Source organism: Mesoplodon bidens (assembly GCF_964165515.1).
Source record: "Mesoplodon bidens genome assembly, chromosome: 20".
Lineage (NCBI taxonomy): Eukaryota > Metazoa > Chordata > Mammalia > Artiodactyla > Ziphiidae > Mesoplodon > Mesoplodon bidens.
Window position 1 is genome coordinate 27,990,978 of NC_138181.1, and position 9,906 is coordinate 28,000,883.

Below are 9,906 nucleotides of genomic sequence, written 5' to 3' on the forward strand. Positions count from 1 at the left end.
CAAAGAAAAGAATTTATCCTTTAGACATTCCTTTAATAAATTAAAAGACAAAGCATGCACAACCAGAATGTTACAGGCATGTAAATACATGTATCCTTGAATGTTATCTTCCCTTAGAAGAAAGTTTTCCTCCTTCTTAGAAGGTGTTTAGACACACTTGATGAGCCAAAAGCCATAGCTTGTAGCTGAGCAGTAAATCTGCATGAAGTGAAGACCTTCTCCACACCTCTTCATAACCAATACGACATCTGTTGTTAAAAAACACATTAACATTAAAAATTTTTTTAAAAAAGGTTTCCTTCCCAATCTTCCACCATGCAGGACAATTTTAGGTCTCTAGAATCTAGTAGTAGTTACTACAACCAGTATTAAAATGTGTTAATGAGAATGAAAAGTTATACTAGAAATAAGACTGCCGATATTTAAATGAAACAATAAATTCTGTGCTAAATAAGAGATTCTTGAGGGAGGAAGAAAGAAGAAACTATGAATTCCGTACCAACACTTCCTTTTCCCATTTGTATCTTCTTTACTTCCAAAACTTCGTTTCTGTCTGAGCACTGGAACACAATGATCTTTATTGGATTGTTCACTTGGTTTTATTGTCTGCATACATTTAATTGTTGTAAGAAACTTGCCACATTCTGGAAATCCACATGACCAAGCAAGATCTTCAGCTGTTTGCCCATTCTTATTACATAAACTGAATTTGAGACAAAAAATTAGTTAAGTAAAAGTTGACAATTGTTTAGCCTTTTTTTATATCTTCCTAACAAAGGCGCTTTGGGCTCATACAAATGTTGGTTGCAGAATAGAAGAGGTAAAGGAAGCATAGAGGAATTCCATTTTTGCTCACTATTTATCCTCAATGGCTAGCACAGAGTACAGCACAGAGTGGGCATTTTATTTTTGCACGAATGAAAGAGTATTCTTTGTTCGCTACAATGAGTTAAGTACGCAAAGGAAGTCAGCGAGAACTTCTATAGAATGGCTTTTCTAAACCAAAACTAAAATGTAACACTGCCATGACAGATGAGTAGAACTGTATCTCTGATTGCTTTGGATCCATTTTTTATTTATTAAAATTGACGAATACATAGTATTAGATGTCATTAACAGCCTAAGTTAACATTTAAATGTTAACATTAAATTATCAATGGCAAGGATCATGTAATTAAGCTGTAGGAGTCTGATTAGTTTAATCCAAGAAAATATAAAATTTGAAGCCACTGATTTCATACTTACTCAATTTGGGCGTCACTGGCTACAAGCAGGCTGAGGCATTCCATGCTTCCAACTTTTGCTGCCTTGTGTAGTGGAGCTTCTCCAAAAACATCCTTACAGACAAAACAGCACATTTTAGTCTCTCCCCGAAACACTCTAGTGGAAGTTGGTGGGTCAAGTCTATTGTTTGAGGAAGCGGGGTTAGAAATGCAGTGTACTGGGCCGAATTTTTTAATTCTTTTTTTAAAATAAAATTCACTTAGTGCCCTATTAAATACAAAGTTGTCATTAATAAAAATATGTGCAGCCACAGCTACAAACATACATTAAATTTTAAGTGAATAAAAGCAAAATAGAATCCTACAGAAGTAAAAAAATTACAATTTAAAATTCACCGTACTTTAATATTCAATGAAGATGCAAACTACCCTAAGAAAGTTGTGTACAGAATTGTACTGGTTGTGAGCATGCCTCACAAGTATTGCGATCCTGAGACTTTTAATTTGGTAATGGAGCAATTGTTCCTTTGGAAATGAACTGTGGACCTTGTAAATGCTGTCCGATGTAGTAGCCAGCAACCATATATCCAGCTAATGAGCACCTGAAATGTGGCTAGTCTGAATTGAAATGTGCTGTAAATGTAAAATACACAGCAGATGGAGAAGACACATGAAAAGAAAATGTAAAATATCTATCAGTAATGTTTTATATTGATTACATATGAAATGATAATATTTTGGATTAATTGGGTTAGGTTACTAAAATTTTCATGTTTCGTTTTACTTCATTAATGTGGCTACTAGAAAATCTTAACATACGTGTCTCACATTATATTTCTATTGGACATCGCTGCGACAGTCATGTTTCTAATAACCGAAACGACTGAATATCTCGGCGTCTAAGAAGTGTTTGTGTGGATTTGGGGTGGAGGGGGAGGGTTGCACATGGCAACCATCAGTTACCTAGTTACCTGTTGGTTGAGGTCAGCGCCGGTCTGCAGCTGCCAGAGAAGAAAGCAAGCAAGGCCTCCACCTGCGGCCAAGTGGACAGGCGACTGCTCACAGGGATCCGGGGGTGCGTTGACGGAGGCTCCGGTCTCCAGCAGATGCCTCAGACTATCCACCTGCGAGAAAAGAACAGCTCCAGCACCGCCCTCGCCTTTGTCAAGGCTCACGCCCTCCCGGGATTGAACATCTTCCTCCACTCCAAAAACCTTCCAACTCTGAAGAGGCTTGACTTGGCAACGCCAAGTGGTCAGTAAGCCATCACCCTAGCTAGCTCTCACTAGAAGACTTAAGCCTGCAGGGCAAAAGCAGCCTGAGTCTCACCTCGGGGTTGCAATCGAGCAACAGCATCTCCCATCTAAAGTAGAGGACTGGAGTGCTTGGGAGGGCAGAGCGGTGAGGCGCTCGCTGCAGACAGGTAAGAGCACAGGCCGCCCCAGAGCAGGAGAATTTAAAGATCCCCAGGGCCAGCGGGCCGGCCCCTCCCCGCCGCGCCACAGCTCTGGCTGCGCCCCAGCAGCCCAACCCTAGGCTGCCGGTGTTTCTCCGCCCAGCTGCAGCCGCACGTACACAAACACTGACACGTGCAACCGGGAACCCAGAAAGGCCGGAGGGGAGAAAGGAGGAGGAGGCAGCGCGGGTCTGCCAGCTGATTGGCCCAGCCTGAGGTGTCAGGCCCGCCCACCTTGGGGCGGGGCCCCGGGCCGCTCCCCGGAGACCCTGTGCGCGTGCGTCGTGAGGGACGGGATTCCGGGCAGTTGGGCTTCAGCGGCCGCCATGAGGCGCGCTGAGTTCGACACGTCTCAGGCTGTCGTGCTCACCTCTTTACGCCCTTTGGGGAAGCGGAAGTCACGGGCGGAGGTTTTGGTTTTTGCTGGCACGCACGTAACCAGGAAACCAGGGAGCTACAAGGAGCCCGGCTTGCAACACGACCTTTGGAAGCTGCTACGCTTGGTGCTGGCGCCGGGGTCCCAACCTCCGGCTCCTGAGGAATGAAAATTCCTTCTTGTCTCACGTTCAAAGTCGCCCCAGGCTTGGCTCTGTCCCTCAAGGCCTTGGACGTTTAGGGAGGAAAGCGGAAGCTGGGGGGGCGATGTGGGGGGTAGGCGGAGGGGCGGCTAGGGTGAGCTAAGGGGATGGGTTTTCCCGCAGGGACTGCCCCACCCCCACCCCCAGTTCCAGCACCCCTCTCGCCTTTGTCAGGGCTCACGCCCTCCCGGGACTGAACATCTGGTTTAAATGGTTTATTAAACCCCACCCTTTCGGGTTTAACATTATACCACGTCCGTTCTGGGAACGATGTAAAACGAGCCAACCACTGTAATGGGTCCCCTCTTGGAAGTGGGTTAGGCGCAGTGCTGGCCTTGCCGCCTAGGGAGGTGTTGAGGGTCCCCAGCTTTTAGCCCTGAGTTTGCTGAGGCGGGAGCCCCCCACTCATCATGTGGAGAGTTAGGGGATAAACGAAGGGCCCGGGCCGTGGACGCTGAGGACCCGTGGGGCTCTTCCCCGTGGGCAGGGCTGCCTTGCTCTGAACCGCTGGGGCGTGGCGGGAGGAAGGCTCCCCGGAGCTCTTCATGCTGAGCCATTCCTTTAGCTTGAGTCATTCGTTTTTGTAAAGCTTTAGGAACAGACAGACATCCTGACTTCAAACCGTAGCCAATGACCGCCTATCATATAATCTCTGGACTCTTTTCCTAAGCACTTTTTTTTTCGGATTAATCTAGCTGAAAGCTAAAGCTCCAGCCATAAATGTATTTTCCCTAACATCTTCAGCGATTCCCTTCTATCTGCTGATACCTTTGAGAGCAGGACTGAAAGATAGTTTGTTATGCTTGTAGAGGGTGAGCTCATTGTCCTGTGAAGATAGGTGGCCTTTTAGTTCTAGTTTTGGTTACGGTTTATTGTTTATTTGTAATAAGAGCCATAAAATAATTTTGCAGTAATTCATATTACTAGACTTACGCAGTGATCCAAAGTGTCAACTGAGAAAAATGCACAACATGAGAGGTGTGAGTTAAGGTTTATTCAGGGTCTTACTGAGGACTGTAGCCCCAGAGACAGACTTCGGATAGCTCTGAGGAACTGCTCCAGAGAGGTGGGGGGAGGCTACTTTATATGTGATTTTGTTGTTGTTGTTAGGGAACACGTGCAGTCAAATGCATCTTGGTAAAAGGTCACTGCTCGTCACAAAGAACAGATATCCCAAGTTAATGATTATAGGGCTTTTCTATGTATGGGAAGCGGGGTTCATTAAAACTCTTCGTGAGGGCTTCCCTGGTGGCGCAGTGGTTGACAGTCTGCCTGCTGATGCAGGGGACACGGGTTCGTGCCCCGGTCCGGGAAGATCCCACATGCCGCGGAGTGGCTGGGCCCGTGAGCCATGGCCGCTGAGCCTGCGCGTCCGGAGCCTGTGCTCCGCAACGGGAGAGGCCACAACAGTGAGAGGCCCGCGTACCGAAAAAAAAAAAAAAAAAAAACTTCGTGAAATGCATCTGTCTAAGGGCCTGTTTGTCCAAAGCACAGAGCCTCCCGTTTTCATCTTTAAATTTCCTCTGAAGCACAGAGTGCCCATCCTGTTATCACCTTAATCTGTTCATCTGAAGCATCCAGTGCCTTATTGTTCAGCGGCTGCAGCGGGTTAATCTTTGAAGACTTGGATGGTGAGCAAAATGTTCTTTGCTCTTTTATTTGCAAAGAGGTAGTTTTAAACGTCTTTGTTTATATGCATACTCGAACATAAACGTGTATATGTATTTATGTTCAAACATATATAGAATCGTACTTGTGTTCTTTTTTTTTAATATTTAAACTATTCACAGTACCTTTTTTACGCTATTTAAAGAATGTCAGAGATACATGAGAACACATGTCCATATTGCCAATTTTCCTTTTCTCATGTTTTTCAATTAGGTAGGTACTGTTTTTCAAAGCATATAATAAAGCTTCAAATTTGCACAGATGTTCATTTTCAGGATTTCCTAAGTAATACAAGGTATTATCAAAGAAGTTCCTAGGGTTCTAAACATAGGTTTTGCACTTAACATATTATGCAGTGGGGTAATTGTGTGATGCATGCACTTCCACATTACATCCTTTCTCTTGAAAACAAGATTCTGTTCAGCGTGCATTAAATCTGGTAATTATTGTTAACTTCCTGTGACATATTTAAATTTCACAAGGAAAGGGAATGTTGTGAGTAGTTGTTAAAGCTTTTGTCCCTTTAATCACTGCATACTTGTCCATTGCTCATAACGTTTCCAAAAAATTCTTTATATCTCAGGTAAGTATTTGGTTTAGTCTTAAAAATGGGCCTAAAAGCCGTCTAAAAACTGAACAAAGCTGGTAGAGTACAAAAATATACAGAACAAATACATTTGGGGGACAATATCTTACTGGCAAGTAACTGGAGATTTTACTGAACATGTAGCAAGCGGGATCAATTTTCTAAAGTGGAAGATGGTCTAAGATGCATATTCAGCAGTCACTCTTCCAAGCATTGCTGATTCTACTTATGTTTAATTTGCTGGTAGATGTGTTTGAACTAATCAAATGTAATTCTGCCTTCACTGGCATGCGCAGTCAGGAAATCCATGTATGATCCTTGGATGATTGTAAAAGCAAAAGATTTCCCACAAATAAATTCTTCTTGTGCCTTATTATATAAACCCTTCCAGCCTTGCTTACTCAAACTTCTTGGAGAAGGTGATAAATTATATAGTTATTATAAACAACTGCTGCTCCAGGATATTGTGGCACAAAGGAGAGATAGATAGATAGATATTTAGATAGACAGATAGATAGATGGAAGGGAGGGAGGGAGGGAAGGGAAGGAAGGCGAGAAGGAGTGAAAAGGCAACTCTTCTTTACAAAAGAATTCCAAATACTTCATGTAGACACTCCCCACTCCAGGAAATAAAGATTAATCCTCTCCCCACCCTGTCCTCTTGAGTGTGGGCGATGCATAATGCCTTGCTTCTGAAGAGTAAGAGTATAGGAAGAGGGGAAGGTAACTTTACAGTGGAGAAATCTGTGAAACACTACCCTGGCCAGGTATTTGTTACTATTATCAGTGATAAGTCATGATGATAGCATGCACCCCTGATATGATGTGTTGAGAAGGATACTTCATCTCTGCATCTTCCCAAAAGTCCATAACCCAAGTCTAACCATGAGTAAAATATCAGGTAAACCCAGGTTGGGAGACATTCTACAGGATATCTGGCCAGTACAAAACTGTCAAAGTTATAAAAAAAACAAGGAAAACCTGAGAATCTGTCATAGACCAGAGGAGGCTAAGGAGACATGATGACTAAATGTAGTGTGATAACCAGGATAGGATCCTGGAACAGAAAGAGAAAATTACAGTAGTCCCCCGTTATCCGCGTTTTCAATTTCTGTGGTTTCAGACCAACCATGGTCTGAAAATATTAAATGGAAAATTACAGAAATAAACAATTCATAAATTTTAAATTGCATGCCGCCCTGAGTAGCATGATGAAATCTCACTCCATCTCCATCCCTCCTGGGAGGGGAATCATCCCTTTGTCAAGGTTAGTCACCTAGTAGCCATCTGGGTTATCAGATTTACTGGGCTGCCGTGTTCGAGTCACCCTTATTTACTTAATAATGGCCCCAAAGCACAAGAGTAGTGATGCTGGTAATTCTGATGTGCCTAAGAAGTTATAAAGTCCTTCCTTTAAGTAAAAAGGTGAAAATTCTTGATGTAATAAGGAAAGATAAGAAATCAAACACTGAGGTCGTTGAGATCTACAGTAAGAACAAATTTTCTGTTTGTGAAATTGTGAAGAAGGAAAAAGAAATTTGTGCTAGTTTTGCAGGCGCGCCTCAGACTGCAAAAGTTACACTTAGTTAATTTTCTAGATTTAGTAATGACAGAAGATACCTAAACCAGTATGAAGCTAGTTTTAATAAAACAAGGAATGAAAAGTCTCACAATTTCTCACAACTTTATTACTTTTTATTCTGATCACTATTTAATTTTTTATTCTGATTAACCAATACACTTTAGTTCCTCTGTAAAACACACTGCCAGTTGCATTGGTCACTGGGAGACCTTATCAGGCTGTTCTGTAGAATACTCAGTTACTTGGGATCACATCAGTTTGAATTTTTTTTCACACTATAAGGATTATTATAATATGTAATATAATTAAATATTATATAACTGGCGAGATATGGGTAACAAGTGAGAGCTATAATTTTTAAGAAGACTAAATTGAATGCTTTCAGATTCCTCAAGTAGCTAAGAAAAATGCTTTCAAAGCAGGTGAGGATAAATCAACTGTAAAGGATGGGGAGAAAGAGTTCTACCCTCAAATTGTTCCACAGGCATTTGTCAATTCATATTCCATTTTAAAGAAACGTAATCTGGAATTTGTATGCATATGGTTTATGCAAGAAAGACAGTTCCGAACTCTCACATTCATCCTCTATTTAAAGAAATAGCTTCTGACCCTAAGTGAAAAGGTGGGAAAATAACTATATATTTACATATTTTAAGTTAAAATGTATATAATATGTTTGTATACTCACATTAATTTCCACTTGATTCTTGTTTAATTGACAAACTACAAGTCCCAATAATACCAGATAAGAGGACTCTTACTGCATTGATTGTGCAAGCTATTTCTTTCATTTAGGAAACAGAGTAGCTGAATATATAGAATACCTTCAGAAAAAGCATGCATTATATTTTTTGTGTAGGTCATAGCTAATTGATATATTTGATATATAATTTATCTAGTGTAGAAAGTTGAAACTCATTTTCTTAGAGTAACTCAGATTTGTCAAAATTTGTTAACATCCTACTCAAATTAATCTTTGTCCCTAAGAGGAGAAAATATATAGATAAAATGTTGGTTTTACTAATCAAGTAATAATTAAAACAACTAAATAATAGTAATATATGATGTCAAGATAAGTTCTACTCAAAGCATATATCTAATATTCTACATTTTCCAGCTACTTTAAATAATGTGTAATTTTTAAGTAAAACAACTGAGTTTCAAACTTTTGACACATTTTCCCAAATTATCTACTAAATCATTTTTATTATCCAATTATTTTATGCAGGTGCCATTGATAAATTTCTTACATGCTTAATGTTTTTTAAGAACTAAGTAACCAAAATACTTTGAGAATTAGGTCTGTAAATCGGTGCATCCACTATGGAAAGCAGTATCTATCGCTCTTCCTCAAAGTATTCAAAATAGAACTACCATATGATTCAGCAGACCCACTTCTGGGCATATAGCCAGAGGATTTGAAATTAGAATCTCAAAGAGAGATTTTTCCCTCCACATTCACTGTGGCATTATTCACAGTAGCCAAGACATGGAAGCAACCTAAATGCCTGTCACTGAATGAGAAGATAATGTGGTAGCTACGTAAATGGAATATTATTCAGCCTTAGAACCTGGAGGACATTATGCAAACTGAAATAAGCCGGACACAGAAGAACAAATATAACATGATCCTACTTGTACGAGGGATCTAAAATAGACTCATAGAAGCAGAGAGTAGAATGGTGGTTCCTAGGGGTTTGCGGGGGCGGAATGAGGAGGTGGTGGGCAGAGGGTATAAACTGTCAGTTATGCAAGCACTAGAGATTTACTGCACAGCCCAGTGCCTACAGTTAACGGTATTGTGTTGTATACTTAAAATTTTGCTGAGAGGGTAGATCTTATGCTTAGTGTTCAAATAAATTAGGTGGGAAGAAACTTTTGGAGATGATGAATATACTTAGCATTGATTGTGGTGATGGTTTCATGGGTATCTATTTACGTCCAACCCCATCAGGTTGTACACATTAAATATATACAGCTTTTTATATGTCAATCATACCTCAAAATGATTTTTAAAAAAGAAAAAAATTACAAGAAAAGATTTGGGAATATTATTTTAAATGGACTTCATCAAATTAAAAAAAAATTGAGGGATCAAAAGAAACAAGAAAGTGAAAAGACCCCATAGAGTGGGAGAAAATATTTGCAAATTATATACCTGATAAGAGTCCAGTATCTAGAATATATAAAGAATGTTTATAACTCAGCCATAAAAGGACAGCCCAACTACAAAATTGGTAAAGGATTAACATCACTCCAAAGAAGATAAACAGGTGGCCAATAAGCCCATGAAAAGAGTCTCAACATCATTTTTCATTATGGAAATGCAAATCAGAACCACAAGATAACACTTCACATCCACTAGGCTGGCTATTATCAGAAAGATGAACAATAACCAGTGTCGGTGAGGATGTGGAACCCTCACACATTGCTGGTGGAAAAGCAAAAAGCCACTTGGAAAACAGTTTGGCAATTTCTCAAAATCTTAAACATAGAATTACCATGTGACCCAGCAATCCCCCTCCTAGGTTTATACCCAAAATAATTGAAAACCTATGTCTACACAAAAACAAGTACGTGAAAACTACCAGCATTATTCAGGATAGCCAAAAGCTAGAAACAACTCAAATGCTCGTCAGATGATGAACAGATTTTTTTTAATGTGTTATATCCGTATAATGAAATATTATTCAGCCAAAAATAGGAACGAAGTACTGATACATGCTACAACATGCACGAACCTTGTAAACATTATGTAAAAGAAGCCAGACACAAAAGGCCACATACTGTATGATTCCATTTATATGGAATAT

At 40.4% G+C, this 9,906-nt stretch overlaps 1 protein-coding gene across 1 annotated transcript; it reads right to left on the reverse strand.

Moving 5' to 3' along the window:
* Nucleotides 1-12: 12 nt before the first annotated feature.
* Nucleotides 13-2,789, reverse strand: ANKRD37 (ankyrin repeat domain 37). The gene is made up of 5 exons (XM_081220831.1): nucleotides 2,553-2,789; nucleotides 2,195-2,347; nucleotides 1,246-1,337; nucleotides 500-703; nucleotides 13-248 (listed from the first exon to the last, which is right to left on the reverse strand). Coding segments are annotated over exons 1-5 (477 nt in total). The 5' UTR covers nucleotides 2,580-2,789; the 3' UTR covers nucleotides 13-247.
* Between the last annotated feature and the right edge of the window lie 7,117 nt (nucleotides 2,790-9,906).